This window comes from Puma concolor, chromosome B1 (assembly GCF_028749965.1).
Source record: "Puma concolor isolate L17-30 chromosome B1, mPumCon1.1.hap2, whole genome shotgun sequence".
NCBI classification, from domain to species: domain Eukaryota; kingdom Metazoa; phylum Chordata; class Mammalia; order Carnivora; family Felidae; genus Puma; species Puma concolor.
In genome coordinates, this window is record NC_141670.1 from 139,560,446 (window position 1) to 139,578,251 (window position 17,806).

General features: G+C 42.6%; 2 protein-coding genes across 4 annotated transcripts in view; one reads left to right on the forward strand and one right to left on the reverse strand.

Moving 5' to 3' along the window:
* ENOPH1 (enolase-phosphatase 1) overlaps positions 1-10,734 on the reverse strand; it is a 36,987-nt gene extending 26,253 nt beyond the window's left edge. Inside the window, exon 1 of one of the 2 annotated variants that reach the window (XM_086704743.1) lies at positions 10,388-10,734. In XM_086704743.1, coding sequence (XP_086560869.1) covers positions 10,388-10,471 — 84 coding nt within the window. In that variant the 5' untranslated portion in view covers positions 10,472-10,734. The remainder of the gene's footprint in view (positions 1-10,387) is intronic. The other variant, XM_025921550.2, reaches the window with a different exon arrangement.
* Positions 10,735-11,272: 538 nt separating this feature from the next.
* Positions 11,273-16,871, forward strand: HNRNPDL (heterogeneous nuclear ribonucleoprotein D like). 2 transcript variants are annotated; one of them, XM_025921801.2, is made up of 8 exons: positions 11,273-12,087; positions 12,873-13,041; positions 13,140-13,301; positions 13,753-13,884; positions 14,025-14,139; positions 14,858-15,028; positions 15,366-15,458; positions 16,607-16,871. In XM_025921801.2, the coding sequence occupies exons 1-7, from the start codon at positions 11,645-11,647 to the stop codon at positions 15,434-15,436; spliced, it is 1,263 nt and encodes a 420-aa protein (XP_025777586.1). In that variant the 5' UTR covers positions 11,273-11,644; the 3' UTR covers positions 15,437-15,458; positions 16,607-16,871. The 2 variants fall into 2 exon arrangements, with proteins under 2 accessions (XP_025777586.1, XP_025777585.1); XM_025921800.2 differs by lacking the exon at positions 16,607-16,871 and adding an exon at positions 15,832-15,942.
* Positions 16,872-17,806: the final 935 nt, after the last annotated feature.

The following is a 17,806-nucleotide window of genomic DNA, read 5'->3' on the forward strand; positions in this document are numbered from 1 at the left end:
TCTCATCCTTGCAGATGAAAAAGCCTAAATTCAGAGATTCAATGAAGATGGGGAACGTAACTCAATTGCAGTTACTGGTGTCAATAATAAACAGTATAGGTAGAAGGAATTTTCTAGTTTGCTGTCCCTTGAGGGCTGTCTTCTAGCCGGTTTCATATTGAGGACAGAATGGGCATCATATATTTCTCAGTGCTAAAAACGGTAGAAGTGACAATACTTATCATTTGGATGTTTAACCAAAGTTGGGATATACTGTCAGACAACACAAGCTCTCTTCCCAGAAAAACCATAAAATTAACATAGCAGTTGGGGCGCCTGGGTGGCTCAGTCGGTTAAGCGTCCGATTTCAACTCAGGTCACGATCTCGCAGTCTGTGAGTTCGAGCCCCACGTTGGGCTCTGGGCTGATGGCTCAGAGCCTGGAGCCTGCTTCCGATTCTGTGTCTCCCTCTCTCTCTGCCCCTCCCCTGTTCATGCTCTGTCTCTGTCTCAAAAATAAATAAACGTTAAAAAAAAAAAAAATTAAAAAAAAAGTAACATAGCAGTTTTCATGAGAAATATCAACCTCAACATTTCTCAATTATTATCTTTTAAAATACACTGCTGAAATATAAAAGAACATATAAGAGTAAATTACAAGCATCGGTAAACAATCAAGAATACATCAGTCATTTCTAAAAGTGTTTTAACCTAAAATATATTTCAAAAATATACATATTAAACTAACACTAGAAAAGTATATAAGCAGGATTATGTTTCTAAAGGGAATCAAGAAGCACCTGGCTGGCTCAGTCGGTGGATTGTTCTATTCTTGATCTTGGGGTTGTGAGCTCAAGCCCCACATCGGGTGTTGAGATTGCTTAAAAATAAAATCTTTAAAAATAAATAATAAATAAGTAAATAGAATCAAAACCTGTATCATTTTGATCTCAATCATTTGCTCTCAATGGGTATCTGCTGGGGCGCCTGGGTGGCTCAGTCAGTTTAGTGTCTGACTCTTGATTTTGGCTCAGGTCATGATCTCACAGCTCATGGGTTTGAGCCCCGAGTCAGGCTCTGCACTGAAAGCACACAGCCTGCTTGGGATTGTGTGTGTATGTGTGTGTCTCTCTCTCCTTCTCCCCTGCTAGCGTGTGCACATGCTCTCTCAAAAATAAACTGGAAAAAAAAACAAAAAAAACAAAACGGGTATCCACTACCTCAAACAAATATTTATAGGATCAAGGATTTGTCTGTTTAATTCGTATTTTCTAAAACATAGAAGGTTTAGTTTGAGATCTTTTTTTCCCCTTAATCTAACTCAAAACCTTGCCAAATACCTCATTCTCTAAGGTAAAACTCTAGCCCTTAAACAATGTCTTTACCAACCTCCATACCAGCACAATCCTTAAATATCAACACAATCTTTAAAACAAAAACTGTCAGGGACACTTGGGTGGCTCAGGCGGTTGAGTGTGCGACTTCGGCTCAGGTCATGATCTCATGGCTCATGAGTTTGAGCCCCACGTTGAACTGAGCTCAGGCCGAGCTGTCAGCACAGAGCCTGAAGCCTGCTCAGATTCTGTCTCCATCTCTCTCTCTCTGTCTTTCCCCTGCTCGTGCACACTCTCTCTCTCAAATATAAATATTAATAAAAATAAGAAAAAAACTGTCAAATCTTAAAGAAAACATTATAGATTGTATCCAACACCATTAATGATAAATTTGACAAGTGGAGCAAATATAAATTCTAATTCCTTTATAGCCTAGATCCTCTAAAGGCATCTATTAGAGATGTTTGTGCTAACCAAGCATGGTAGAGGGGAAAATTCCCCCACCCTCAGATGTCCATATCTTAAACCTCAAAACCTATGAATATGTTACTTTATATGGCAAAGGGACTGTAGATATAATAAATTAAGATTCTCAAGATGGCAAGATTATCTTTGGATTATGTGGTTGGGCCTGATGCAATCCCAAGGGTCCTTACAGGTAAAAGGAAGTAGGAAGGTCAAAGTCAGAGACTGAAAGGCTGGTCTGAAGATGCCATACTGTTGATTCTGAAGACAGAGGAAAGGCCCAAGAACCAGGAAATGTGGGCAGCCTCTAGAAACTGGGAATGGCAAAGAAATTTTTCTAGAATTTTCTAAAATCTTCACAAGGGACACAACCCTGCCAATACCTTTTTTAACTCCGTGAGATCCACTTCAGCTGAGCCTCTAGAAGTATAACATGATAAATCTGTATTGTCTTAAACCACTAAGTGTGTGGTAATTCTGTTACAGCGACCAGAGGAAAATAATACAACAGGTTTAGCAAGGCACTATTTACCTGCCCCTCTGCCAGGATATCCAAAGGTTTATTACACGCAAGTCCCTATTATACATACACATTCAACTAAATAAACACTTAAGTGTACTATCTAGTTACTCCTGTAAGTACACATAACTCCTTGCTAACAATTCTATTTGTCCTTTAAGAAAGGGGCTTTTGCTTTACAGTTCAGTTTTGGAAGGCGATTTGCAAAAAAAGCTGGGGAAGTGGCGACCTGCTATTAATCCTTGGTGTCTACCAGGCTTACTGCATGACCTTGTTCCCTTGTATACAGCCTTACTGATTCATAATCAATTTACTTAACCTCTCTCTCAGAGGTTGTGGTTCTGTTAATGGTGATAGATCTCTAATTCATCTATATTCTTTCTTGGTCTGCTTTACCATATCAAATGGGCCATCAGAAAAGAGCAGTGCTAACAGGCCTACACATAGGTATAACTTGCAAATTTCTATGATGCCTAAATCCTTAAAAGTGTGGTACATAGAACGGCAGCAGTGGCATCACCTGGGCATCTGTGAGAAACTCAGCATCAAGTCCCGTTCCAGATCTTTATACCAGAAACTCCATTTTAGGGGCACCTGGGTGGCTCAGTCGGTTAAGTGTCCAACTCTTGATTTCGGCTCAGGTCATGATCTCACGGCTCATGAGTTCCCCCACACCGGGCTCTGCACTGACAGTGTGGAGCCTGCTTGGGATTCTCTCTCTCCCTCTCCACCCTAACCCCACTCATGCTCTCTCTAAATAAATAAATCTTTTAAAAATTTTTTAGAAAGGGGGGTGCCTGGGTGGTTCAGTCAGTTAAGTGTCCAACTCTTGATTTCGGCTCCAGGTGATGATCTCACCGTCTGCAAGTTCAAGCCCCATGTCAGGCTCTGCGCTGACAGCACAGAGCCTGCTTGGGATTCTCTGTCTCCCTCTCTGCCCTAACCCCACTCACGCTCTCTCTCTCTCTCACTCTAAATAAAAATAAAAAACAACTTTAATTTAAAAAGGGGGGGGGCACCTGGGTCGCTCAGTCAGTTAAGCATCCGACTCTTGGTTTCAGTTCAAGTCATGATCTATAGGTTCATGAGTTCGGTCCCCGAATCAGGCTCTGCACTGATGTGCAGAGACTGCTTGGGATTCTCTCTCTCCCTCTCTCTCTGCCCCTGCCCTGCTTGTGTGTTCTCTCAAAATAAACTGGAAAAAAAAATGTTTTTTTAATAAATAAATAAATACATAAATAAATAAATAAATAAATCTTTAGAAAGAAAAAAAGAGCCAACTACATTTTAGCAAGGTCCCTAAATTATTTGTATACACATTCAAGTCTGAGAAGCACAAATACAAAGAGCCTCTGGCAAGGGTACCCACCATGCCCCACTTAATATAGTTTAGGGACAAAAATCCCAATCAGGTTCTTATTTTCAGTTAATGGAATCTTCTTAATTACCAAGATTTTCTTTTCAAGCACAAAGTTTTCTTAAGGCATAAATGAAAAACATGCTCCCTGCCCACTATTCACTACTACAATTTGTTGGAGTGGTAGGATGAAATATTGATGTAAACATATTCATTTATTTTACAAAGTTTTTTCAAGGGTTAAGCATTCATTAAATGTTGTCAGTAGCCTTATGAGGTAGAGATCCACACAATACAGCTGAGAAAATATGTACCTACACTCAGAGACATTAACTAACTTGTCATAAAACATTTGGGAGAAGCCAGAATGCTAATCCAGACCTGTATAGTCTCCAAACCTATCCCTGTAACTACTACTCTATACTGTCAATCCTCATTATTTGTCAGTTCCATACTTACAAATTCTCCTACTCACTAAAGTTTATTTGTAACCCCAAAATCAATACTTGCTGCACTTTCCTGATCATTCAGAAACAGGTACACGTGCAAAGTGGCAAAAATCTGTAAACACTTGATGTACACATTCCCCCACACAAAGTGACGATTTGACTTGTTTCACCTCTCATAGTTTAAACAAGTGTCCTTTTCAGAGTCGATTTACTGACATATTTTTTGCATTTTGTGCTTTTTGTTGGTGACCTTGCACTTCAAAAGGGCTCCCAAGCAAAGTGCCTAAGTGCTGCCTAATGTTCCTAAGCCCAAGAAACTGTGATGTGCCTTAGGGAGAAAATACAGGTGTTTAGATAGGCTACACTACAGCATGAGTTACAGTGCCACTGGCTGTGAGTTCAATGTTAATCTATCAGTAACATATATTAAGGGAAACAGAAACACACATAAGACAAGGTTACTACTGATCAGCTCACAGAAACGCTATGACCAGAGGCTCACAGGAACCTAACCCTGTATTTTCTCTAGGGGCAATGATTCATTATTTGCTAATATAAGATTCTCGGTGACTTTATAGAACATAACTACGTCAACTGTTAGGTGTACAGATTCAGCACGTAACAACAGGAAACCCACCAAATTAAAGAGTATTTTCAGAAACAAGAGGATAATTGTCTCCAAACCCAGAAACAATAGTTGAAGGCTCTTGACAGGGTAACCACAGAGACAGGTGATGGTGTTATTTCACAGGCTTATAGATTAAAAACACTGGAATAATACACCATGCAAAGTCAGAAAGTGAGTATTACAACACATGGACAAAAATCAAGTGGTGGCTCCACGGCCATGCAAGATGATTCAACAGGGTAAGGGAACAGAGTGTAACAACCTTTGTTTACATTTATTACTTTAATCTCATCTTCAAATTCCACTGTGTTTTATAACTTCATAATTAGACCATAAAATGTGTTCACAATTTATAAATTCTACTGGCAATGCATGCTCCAATTCTGCTGATGGTGTATATGACCAAAAAATGTTAGGAGATCAGCACTGTAAAGGATCAGAAACAGCACCTGAAAAGAAAACAAACTCCAGAGGCATACTGCCTGCAGTGAGGGGCGGGGCTAGAGGCTTTGAGAATTCAGATGCACTGTGAATATCTAAGGAAAGCTGGGCTCTACCGCTGCTCTGCCTCCAACAAATTGTAATGATCTTCACACAGGACATCCCTCCAGGCATCAACTCATGAGAAATTAATTAGTCGGTTGAACATTCACTGCATGATTCCATCTAGGAGCCCCTCCTGTTCTAAAAATTAGACAATGCTATGACTCAAGAGAAAATAAGATACACTAGCTGGTAAATAAAACCATTGTTTTTGTTGTCTGACACCTAAGGGCTGAGGCATGTCGTAATAGAGCAGCAGGCTGTCCAGAGAACACCATTTCCCAGACTGGGAGGAGTCTAGGGAATCCCATGAGCTATTGCAAACTGTTAAGTTTTATCTTACATAGGAGCGCCTGGGCGGCTCAGTTGGTTAAACATCCAACTTTGGCTCAGGTCATGATCTTGCGGATTGTGAGTTCGAGCCCCACATCGGGCTCTGTGCTGACATGTCGCTCAGAGTCTAGAGCCTGCTTCAGATTCTGTGTCTCCCTCTCTCTCTGCCCTTCCCTCTCTCACACTGTCTTTCTCTCAAAAATAAACATTAATAAAATTTATTTTTAAAAAGTGCTATCTTATATAGTTAAGGTACATCATATACACATTTAACTGTAAGTGCTCAGCCCCCCCCCCCCCCAAAAAAAAAAAGGAGAGGAAAAAATAACCAGAGCCAGTGCTGGCAATCTGTTATTCCACTTAATGGGGGTGTTCTGTTGCCCAATGAAACAGTCTCAGTTTCCCACTGTCTCTTACAGTGTGAGTGGCTCAGTATGAGGCCAATGTTTGACACAACATATTTTTCATTTATATCACCTAATCCCAAACCAACTACTTCCTCTGATGCTAAAGGGAAGAAGCAGGGATATGTTTCCACCCTAAAGGAAAAATGAATGCATGACTTACTGAAAATGGAAATCAGCCTATAAAGAGGAATGACTTCCTAAATTGCTTCCCAATTCCTAATTGCTTCAAGAGCAATTTTTGACAATACTCAATTTTCATAGTATATTCAACTACAGAACCAAATCTGCAAATAAAGACTCAACTATAGTTATTATGGTTCAAGGGTTCACTCCTAAACCTATCACCAAGAGGCAGTATATATTTTTTTTAAATGCTTATTTATTTCTGAGACAGAGAGAGACAGAGCATGAGTGGGGGAGGGGCAGAGAGAGAGGGAGACACAGAATCAGAAGCAGGCTCCAGGCTCTGAGTGTCAGCACAGAGACCGACGTGGGGCTCGAACTCACAAACCGTGAGATCATGACCTGAGCTGAAGTCGGTCGCTCAACCAATTGAGCCACCCAGGCGTCCCTCCAAGAGGTAGTATAAATTAAAATTTGTTACCATATCCTTTTACGATACTTCGTGTTGATTGAAGTGTTATCATATCAACTGTGTCATTTAACATATACAGAAGCCAAGCAAAGACACGGAACAAGCACTGTGGTTTCCATTTTAGAGATCAAGTGCAATAATGTAAAATGTAAGAGTTTCTCAGACAGACAATCTGGGTTCAAATCCTAGGTATAATAGTTCAACTTTTAAGAACCTTAATTTCCTATCAGTAAAATTCAGACAGTGCACACACCTCAGTTTCTGAGAATGAGTCAAGTATACAAGTCACCTATATACAATACTCAATGTTTGTTTCCATAGGAAGTGGGGCTACATGTTCCATACACCTAATGTGACTAATAAAGTCCAAAGTAAATAAAGTCCGATTCCCACCTCCATCCTCAGAGATTCAAGAAGGACATAATTTAGTACCTCTTTAAAAGATGTTCAAAAACAAACAAAAATAAATAAATAAATAAAAGATGTCCAAAAGTTAGTCTCTGACATAGTCTTCAAAGTTTTTTGTTCAAGTAAATTTGTGAAATGCCACTCTCTTGAAGACTTATAAAACGTGTGTGTGTGTGTGTGTGTGTGTACGTATGATAGAAAAGCTCAGAGAAGCTGTGCAATGAAGAAATCTAGTTGAATATGTATAGCCTAACATTTCCCAAAAGTGCATTTAATAATGGAATCCTTTTTGCATAGTTACTATAAATATCCACACAGACTTAATGCTCTTCTTAACATACTTTTATACTTGGGGCACCTGGGTGGCTCAGTCGGTTAAGCGTCTGACTTCAGTTCAGCTCATGATCTTGCGGTTTGTGAGTTCGAGCCCCGTGTCAGGCTCTGTGCTGACAGCTCAGAGCCTGGAGCCTGCTTCAGATTCTGTGTCTCTCCATCTCTCAGCCCCTCTCCTGCCCATGTTCTGTGTCTCTCCATCTCTCAATAATAAATGTTAAAAAAAATTTTTTTTAAATTAAAAAAACACAACATACTTTTATACTTGATCTTAGCCAAAAGGCAGAGAAGTGATGAACATACTTTTAGAAACACCAGTTTTGATAAAGTAATGTGTAACAAATTAATAACAGGTTATTTAGACTACAATAGATCGATAATCATTATGAAAAAATAATAATAGATTATAGGACAAAGCACAAGAAACTATCCTTTGAGTAAAATCCCCAAATCATTTTTGTAGCCTGCCTTGACTTTACCTATAGATCAGTGTCAAACTTAAAAAAAAGAAAAATCTATTTAGGCCATGAAGGCATTTTAACTCTCAGGAAGATGTCAGAATAAGTCTACCATAAACAAAGATTTCAAGAAGTGGCTCATAATGTCATCTGGCAGAAGACAGGATTGGGAAGAGGTGGGAGAGGCACCTATATTTTGTTATAAAACTGATTTGCATGGGGCTACCTGGGTGGCTCAGTAGGTTAAGCATCTGACTCCTGGTTTCAGCTCAGGCCACGAACTCATAGTTTGTGGGTTCAAGTCCCACACTGGGCTCTGTACTGGCAGCACAGAACCTGATTGGGAGTCTCTCTCTCTCCCTCACTCTCTGCCTATTCCTTGCTCTTGCTCTCTCTCTCAAAATAAGCATTAAAAAAACTGATTTGCATGAAGTATCCTATTCCCTAACCAACTTTCCAAGAATGGGATGTATATATCTTATGCCACATCACTACCTCTCCTGTGATTACCCTTGGTGGAGATAATAAGCTGTGAACTACAAACCACAAATATGAGGAATCATTTTTTCTCTGAAAACTCTAAGAAAGCAATGGTTCTGTCACAATCAGTAGGAAAAAGAAAGTCAACTCCATTAACAGCATTTGGTCAATCCTGAACATTTCTGCAGAGGCCTCTGACATGATTAAAAACTGAGAAAAAATGTCAAATTAGATTTCTTAGGAACATGTGCTAAGATGGTATTGTGATTCTTCTAAAAAATTTGCAAGTGGTTCTATATTGAAGTCCTAAAATGTTTATTTGATTGACATCAAGAAAATCATTCTTCACAGGTAATTTTCAAAATAAAACTAACTTGGGTGCCTGGGTGGCTCAGTCAGTTGAGTGGGACTCCTGTTTGGCTCAGGTCATGCACGATCTCAAGGTTGTGAGATGAAGTCCCATTTCCAGCTCTGTGCTGAACGTGGAGCACGCTGAGGATTCCCTCTCCCTCTGCTCCTCTTTCTCTCTCAAAATAAATCAACATTTTTTAAAAACAATTTTAATGTTTATTTGAGAGAGTATGAGCGAGGAAGAAGCAGACAGAGACACAAAATTCGAAGCAGGTTCCAGGCTCTGAGCTGTCAGCGCAGAGCCTGACGCAGGGCTCAAAGTCAGTTGCTTAACGGACTGAGCCACCCAGGTGCCCCAATTAGCATTTTAAAATAAAAAAATAAATAAATAAAACTAACAAAAAATTTTAAAACTCACGGGGTGCCTGGGTGGCTTAGTTGGTGAAGCGGACAACTTCAGCTCAGGTCATGATCTCTCGGTTTGTGGGTTCAAGTCCCGCCTAGGACTCTGAGCTGACACCTTGGAGCCTGGAACCTGCTTCAGATTCTCTCTCTGTCCCTCCCCTGCTTGTGCTCTCTTTCTCTCTCTCTCTCTCAAAAATAAAAAAATAAATAAATAAATTTTTAACTCAGGGTGCCTGGGTAGCTCAGTCAGTTAAGTCACCGACTGGATTTCAGCTCAGATCATGATCCCTGTGCTGACAGCACTGAGCCTGCTGGGATTCTCTCCCTCTTTCTCTCTGCGCCTTCCCTACTCTCTCTGTCTCTCAAAATAAACAAATAAACGTAAAAATATTTAAAACTCAGACCGCTTTGTTTGTTGAAAGATGGGTTTTTCCTACGTTGTAAGTAACCTATTACTGTATGTAAACGCTTCTAGTTAATGCTTTTATCTTAAACCTCTAGAAATCAAATAAAGGGTAGACTAGACCAAGGAATTCTTTTACAAATTACACTAATGCTTGCTACTTACTCTGATAGAACGTATGTATTTTTTAAAACTCTGCTAAAAGCAGAGCTATATGCTTTTGAATTACGTGTAAGCAAGTGTTTGGTTAATAATGACACCCTAGAAGAAAGGCTCTGTGTAAGAGCTTCAAGTTTCCATGGTGTTCAGAGGAAAATGAACGGAATCTAGACATGTTTGATCTATAGCTTAATAAATCAGCGCTACATTCCACCTTGCCCAATCCAATAACACGAAGCATGCAGTTGGCCACTAATGTTGCAAGAGTGGGAAGGGGCGAAGAATAACCACCATGGTCCAAGATACCAGGGTTACCTGAAAAGTTATCTTGACACTTCACTCTACGTTTTGCGCGACTAGACGTCTCCAGGACCACTCCATCGCAGCCACCGCCTAGCCAGGCCCAACCTAGAGCCAAGCAGGCGCTCACCTGCGGGGCGACAGGGCGCACACCTGGCCGGCGGGGGGCGCCCACCTCGCCTCTCCCAGTCCGAGCGCATCTGCCCTCCTCCACCCTTTTTCGCCACCATCTCCACCCATTCCCCACCCATCAGCATCTAACCAAGGACAGGGAATGGCGAGGATGATGAACAGGGTGCGGTGACGAAAAGATCCCCGCAACCTGCCGCAGCCTTTCTACTTCCTCCCATCTCAGAGCGGCGCAAAGCCACACCACCTTTCCTACGCCTCGCGTCTGTAGTACAAGGCCTGCAATACCTAAAAAAAATGTTTTTAATGCTTTTAAGCACAAGTCACTTCCCCGCTCCCTTCCGCCCCTCACCTTCACGAAAGCAATCGGGGTTGTGGTACCTTCGATATCTAACAGGATCACAGTGACTTCGGCGGGCACGCAAAGCACGACCATTTCCCTACCGGATGCAACTACCAGAATCGGCCTACTGGTAGGTAGGGCAGAGGGCGGCGCCGGCTGCGCCCTCAGCACCGTTCTGGGCTTCCGACAGCCCCGCAAGAATCGCCCACCCGGCAACCGCGAGCGGCCCGAAGCTTAAGGTACAGGACCACTTCCACGCCCCTAAAGGTGGATCACACGGCCGTACAGGGGCCCAGAAGTACAGAGCTGCCAAGGGCCAGAGGACGAGACCACGTGGGCAGGGAAAGGGGGCGGTCCTCGCAGGGTTCCGAAGGGGTGGGGGGAGGTAAATGCGTCGATGCCGATTGGCCGCCAGAGGGCCTCGAACCCGATCCGTCAAAATGGGCCTCGCGTGGGCGGGAACAAAGAAGCGAACGCGGGAGCCGGGTCCGCGGGCGCGCGCGCGCTCTCCGCAGACTGGTTGAGCGAGCGGGAGAGGCCCGGGGCACGTGCAGACGGGAGCCCCGCGAGTGGCGCGCCGGGGATGTGAGTGCCCCTTGCCCTCTACGGCACCTAGCCCCCTCCCCGCCCACTGCCTCCGCTTTTGCATATTTACAGTAACCTGACCGGGCTCGCGCCCCTCCTCCCGTCCTCAGCCAGCAAAAGAGGCCGTACCGGGACTGGTTTGCCTGACTACGTCGGCCCGGGCTCCCGCCGATCGGTTAGGGAGGCCCGCCGCGCTACCTCGGCCCGCGCGCCTGTGGCGGTAGCGGAAGAGGCGCCCGCGCCGCGCCGCTGTCCGGAGGGGCCACCGCGCGCCCGCTTCCTGTTCGGCTGGTTCCAGCCAGCTCGAGGACAAAACACGCGTGCGCGCGGCGGAGCGCGCTCGCTGTCTCAGCCGCCGGCGCCGGGCGCAGTCCGCCTTTTTCTGGAGCGACCCGGCCACGGTGCTAATCGATAGCAGCAGCCGCCACCGCAGCAGTCCGCACTGGGGGACCGAGGGCTTTGGAAAAAGGCGGGGTTGATGGCTCTGTACTAGGAGTGGGCTGGACCGGACGCCAGAGACAAAGGCTCTCAAGACGAGAGGGACTGTGGCCCTGCGACGGCACTGCTCGGGATTTTTGACCCCAGGACTTTTCGCCCCTTCGTTTTTCTCTTCTGACGCTTCTCTCATCTTAAGCCCGCGTCCCCTCACCCGCGACCTCGCTCCTCACCGGGAGGGCCGCGATGGAGGTCCCGCCCCGGCTCTCCCATGTGCCGCCGCCATTGTTCCCCTCTGCTCCCGCTACTTTAGCCTCCCGCAGCCTTTCCCATTGGCGGCCGCGGGCGCCTCGGCAGCTCGCCCCGCTCCTCCCTTCGCTCGCTCCCAGCTCCGCCCGGCAGGGGGCGCGCCGGGCCCAGCGCCACGTCACCGCCCAGCAGCCCTCCCGATTGGCGGGAGGGGCGGCTATAAAGGGAGGGCGCAGGCGGCGCCCGGATCTCTTCCGCCGCCATTTTAAATCCAGCTCCATACAACGCTCCGCCGCCGCTGCTGCCGCGACCCGGACTGCGCGCCAGCATCCCCCGGCCGACAGCTCCGCCACCATGGAGGACATGAACGAGTACAGCAACATAGAGGAATTCGCAGAGGGATCCAAGATCAACGCGAGCAAGAATCAGCAGGATGACGGGTACCGCACGCTTCTCTCTTCCCCCTCCCCCAGCGCGCCGCACGCGCCCTTCATCCTTCGGGAGCCGCGCGCTATCCCGGTTCTTGCCCCGAGTCGATTCCTCGCGTGCCCGCCGGGCCCCACTAGCTTAGAGGAAAGAGGAAAGTAGGAAACGGAGGGGTGACTCCAGCGGAGGGTGGGGGAAGGGCGGAGGAGTTGGAGGAGGAGGGCGGCGGCGGCGTCTGTGCCCCGAGTGCGCAGGCGCCGCGTGGGGCCCGAGGGGGAGGGGCCGGCCTCGCTGCGCCACATGCTGCAGCTGCTGCCGCCTTTTCATTGTGTCTGTGCTAGGGCCCCGCGCAGTTTTCCTGGGCGGTGTTACGGAATTACTCGTTTGGAATCGGTGTGTGAGTGGTACTTGGGTCCCCAGGACGTGTTAAGAGTTCTTTAGGTGGCATGTTGGCTTGACAGCTGTGAAAGAGGATGAACCTAAGTTGTGAGGGATCAGCTTAGGAAGTTGGGGTTTTTAAATCTTAAAGCAATCGAACATACTTTGCTGATCTTGTTTAAACTTCGTATCATGAAGCATGGCAAGCACGCTGTCCACTGTTTCGAATAAGCGACCTCGATGGAATTGGGGAGAGGGTTTGTGTTTTTTGTTTTAATACTTGATCTGTAGACCCGGATTGAATTCCTTGCATATACAGTTAAACTTCCCCGTGCTTGGTTCGTAGTTAACATAACTCCAGAACTGAAGTAATCGTGTGAGGCGCTGCTAATCTTTTTTAAAAAAATAACTTTATTTCTAGTAAAATGTTTATTGGAGGCTTGAGCTGGGATACAAGCAAGAAAGATCTGACTGAATATTTGTCTCGATTTGGGGAAGTTGTAGACTGTACAATAAAAACAGATCCAGTGACTGGAAGATCAAGAGGATTTGGATTTGTGCTTTTCAAAGATGCTGCTAGTGTTGATAAGGTAGGAGCAGGTTTTGCATTGTAGTCCTTCTGTGTACTTTTGCAAATTGTCTGGGGATTTTCCTTGCATAGCGTTGTCAGATTAAATTTGTCTTGTAGGTTTTGGAACTGAAAGAACACAAACTGGATGGCAAATTGATAGACCCCAAAAGGGCCAAAGCTTTAAAAGGGAAAGAACCTCCCAAAAAGGTTTTTGTGGGTGGATTGAGCCCAGATACTTCTGAAGAACAAATTAAAGAATATTTTGGAGCCTTCGGAGAGGTGCGCTTTATGACTACTTTTGTGTATGTTTATGTAATCCCGGCTTTTTACAGAAAAGAACATTATCCGATGTGGAAGAGATTAAACTAACTACTCGGGTCCGTTTTAGTCACTACCTTAATCACTGTTTACTGTGCTATGATGGAAACCGATACTGAATTTGTTTTGGCCAAATCACAGGTGCTTTGGTGTGGTCAGTGTTTGGACTTCTACCAATGGCATCTATTGGGTACAAAATAATAAATGAAGTTTTGCTCTCCTTTCTAAATGCTTCACAGACGAATCTTTGCAGTTTGAGTTGACAGTAAAGTAGGAGCTTTTATACAGATGTAATGTGACTAGAGTAACATGCGATATGTGTTTGAAACTTGGAAAGGACCTGGGGTGTTCTAAAACCTTTTGGTAGCTTTTATCATTACTGGATGATCGTGAGTGTGCTTCTTGATTTCAGATTGAAAATATTGAACTTCCCATGGATACAAAAACAAATGAAAGAAGAGGATTTTGCTTTATTACATATACAGATGAAGAGCCAGTAAAGAAATTGTTAGAAAGCAGATATCATCAAATTGGTTCTGGGAAGGTAAAGCCATCTTGATTCTATTAAGTGAAAATGTTGAGGGTGGTTTTTGTTTCTTCTGGTGAATTTCTCAATTTGTTTTGAGAAGAATAAAAGGGCTTGACATAGTAAAAATTCTATTTGTTTTTTTAATGTGTTTATAGTGTGAAATCAAAGTTGCACAACCCAAAGAGGTCTATAGGCAGCAACAGCAACAACAAAAAGGAGGAAGAGGTGCTGCAGCTGGTGGACGAGGTGGTACTAGGGGTCGTGGACGAGGTGAGACTTAATTCTTTGAAGATGGCTCAGTGGTTTAGGCTGCAAATTGCTAAATAGGAATAAGCCCATAAGAAACTAAAGCTAGTTTTAAACTGTTTGAATATGAAAAATTCTCAGGTTAGTGGGTGGGTTTTTGTTAGTTTACTGGTTTCACCTCTTCAAAGAATGGCCAGCCTGACAGGGCCATTACGAATGGAGAAATAATACCACTTAATGTGGTTAAGATTAGATGGTACATCATGGCATGATAGGGTTTTTTTTGGGCAGGAGTCCTTGTTTTAAAGCTAAACAATCTACCTGTTTTCACCTTCTCCTGATTTTCGTTCCTGTTAAAGTTTATTTATTTTGAAGGACAGTGCGCCCCTGTGCGCATGGCGGAGGGGCAGAAAGAGATAATCAAAGGCAGGCTCTGCTTGAACTCAGCAAACCTTGAGATCATGACCTGAGCTGAAATCAAGTCTGTTGCTTAACCAACTGAGCCACCCAGGTGCCCCTGTCCTGATTTTCCATTACATGTAGGAAGCTTGATAACTGGCACAATTGGACTTTCTGCCCCCTTTTATGATAATTAAAATAATAATTTTCTCCAGTCAGATAGCAATATAGATGTACATTCTGCTTGTTTAAGATTTGTGGAGTGAGAGACAGGAACACAACATTTTATGTTAGGATTGGGGGTCAGAAGTTGTCTCCTAACAATCATTGTGCATTGTTTCAGGTCAGGGCCAAAACTGGAACCAAGGATTTAATAACTATTATGATCAAGGATATGGAAATTACAATAGTGCCTATGGTGGTGATCAAAACTATAGTGGCTATGGCGGCTATGATTATACTGGGTATAACTATGGGAACTATGGATATGGACAGGGATATGCAGACTACAGTGGTAAGAATATTTAACTTAATTTCATAAACCAATGGTATTAAAATTCAGTGTTAAAAGTGCAATCCCATTCTGCAATTGTGTGTGGGTTTTCCGTTTTTTGAAGTGTTTGGGAGTTTTTGAAGCATTTGATAGTCATAGGATGGTTACTGACAAAGACTTTGGTTAGAAATGTTCTGGAGTACGTGATACATGACTAGTTTATAATAGCTATTTAAAATACATGGTTTGGTGTTTTGGCATGCAGAGTATTACACATTTAATAGTTTTCTATTAATATTTATGATGAAACTTTTATAGAAAGCATTCTTAATGTAATTTTTTTGTGTTTTCAAAATAGGCCAACAGAGCACTTACGGCAAGGCGTCTCGAGGGGGTGGCAATCACCAAAACAATTACCAGCCATACTAAAGGAGGACGTTGGAGAAAACAGGTGTGTATAAGAGTACAAGAAACCAGTGGAAATGTCTAATTTAATTTAAAGATCAATAGACAAATGAAAAATAAGTAAAAACAAAATATTATGTAGTCTGTTTTTACTAAATTGTTAATTTTTTAATTGCTTTATGAGCCTGTTTTGCCTAAAGTGTCTATAGATCTTTAACTTTAAAGTCTTATCTCACCTTCTTTAGTATTACAGAAAAACTTAAGAGTTTTTCTGTTTGCTTTGTGTACCAGGTGGTCTAGAGGAATAATTAAACATTTTTAGAACTATTAACAGGTAAAGTACTGAAATGGGTACAACTTAAGGAAAACAAGAATGTTGTCTTCTAACTCTGACATTATACCTTGTTTGTACCCGCCAGCGGGAACTTCATTGCAGGCCGTGTGTCACCCTGACCACGTCTATCTCTGGGGGTCGCACGTTGCGGGCAGAGCGCAAGGCATACACCAGAAAACGCTGTCCTGTGGTATGGTCTCTTCCAACTTCATGTACCAGCGTAAAGATTAAAGTGGAAAACTTCAGACTTTGGCTTCTTTTTTAATCTTTTTGAAGATTAAGTGTCTAAACTTAACTTAAATGGTTTTTTACAGGAGTTAAAGTACATAAATGCCTTTTTACAGCTTAATCATTTTGGTCTTCTGTTTAGTGTTGTATTTCAATTGTGGAGCCTCATTTTAAGTGTTCATTCTTTAAGATTTAATGCTTGCTTTTTCTTTTTATAGCTAATAGTGAAATCTACAAACCAAAACAAGAACTTTAAAATCTGGGATATAAATTAAAGATCATATGCACACAGCAATTCGTGTTCTTATAATAAGCCTATTAGGAATTCATTTTTGTAAGAGCATTTTTTGGCTTACTAGAGATGCTTCTAGTAGACCTAAATCTAGTATACTTCAGTCTGAATATGGGAACATTGCATTCCCTGATTCCTTACTAAATTTAAATTCACTATCATTTGGGAACTGCAGGGTGAATATTAATTACCCAATCTACATTTTGCAATTGAATATGCATGTGATCTTTAATTATTGAAGAAAAGAATAAATTGAGGACTTAAAACAATTCATGAAAGTGGACCTTTGAAAGCTTTCAGAGTTACACAAATCTAATTGCTATTTTGTTTTTGTTTTTAGGAGGAGATTGCTAAAGTTAACCCATCTTGCAGGACGACATTGAAGATTGGTCTTCTGTTGATCTAAGATGATTATTTTGTAAAAGACTTTCTAGTGTACAAGATACAACTGTGTCCAACTGTATATAGCCGCCAATTAGTTTTCTTTGTTTTTACTTTGTCTTTTGCTATCTGTGTTATGACTCAATGTGGATTTGTGTTTATACAAATTTTATTTGTATGATTTCATGTTAAACCTCAAATAAATGCTTCCTTATGTGATTGTTTTTCTGCGTCAGGTACTAAATAGCTCTGTAAAAGTGTAATTTAAAATAAGCAATAATTAAGGCACAGTTTATTTTGTAGGGAATATTGGTCCATAGGGAGAAACTGTGGTCCTTTTACGAATAGCCAGCTACATTGTGCCCCTGTTCCCCCTTTTTGTTAGATGTAGTCTATGCTCTAAGGCTTCATTTCCCTGCTGAGGTTTCCACCACACCTGTAACGTTTCTCTGTGTATTTGGAGACCTTGTCATAGTGTTGTCATTAGTGGAAGCTTTCTAGCAGACCATCAGTCTTCTGGATTATATTTTGAAGAACTGTACCTTTTTAGCACAAAGCATGTTGGTAGTTCCTTTTCGTAAATAGAAGTGATTGTGCTTTGTTCCTGTCTCTGGAAAGCCATTGATTAGGGTAAGCTCATTCAGAATCTGGTCTGTTAGAGCTTTGGCTAATTGTAATACCATGACTTTACTTGTTTTCTTGATTAAAACATCCAGATATACCCAGGGAAAAGGCACTGTTAAACAGTGTGTTGGAGCTACAGTTTGAGTATTCGAAATCGTTACAAGGATTTTGGCAGATAGGTATGAGGTGGTTAAAATTTGAGCAAAAGTTAGATGCAGATATTTGAAGTAGTGACTTGAGGAAGTCAGTTGTATTCTATTGGTATTGTCACAGCAAGCACCAAACTGAACAAAATGTTTTCTTTTAGGAAGCTATATTGGGTGTTAACTGTTAATGTGTGAGTTTTTAGAAAAAGTCATGCTAGTAGATTCCATCATTTTTAATGCATTAGTGCATGAGCTGCATAGTTAAGCATTCCATATTCAGACATAGGAGTAGTGAGGAAAAGTATAATTTAAATTTTATGTATGTCAATGCAAATCTAAGGTGACTGAGTCATTACAACAGATTTTCCTGGTGAGTCAAGCAGTTTTAG

Bases quoted from the DNA above. Each gene is read 5' to 3' on its own strand.
- HNRNPDL (XM_025921801.2), top strand. From the start codon at position 11,645: ATGGAGGTCCCGCCCCGGCTCTCCCATGTGCCGCCGCCATTGTTCCCC. The intron at 13,302-13,752 runs GTGCGCTTTATG...TCTTGATTTCAG, and splicing joins ATTTTGGAGCCTTCGGAGAG to ATTGAAAATATTGAACTTCC. The intron at 13,885-14,024 runs GTAAAGCCATCT...ATGTGTTTATAG, and splicing joins ATCAAATTGGTTCTGGGAAG to TGTGAAATCAAAGTTGCACA.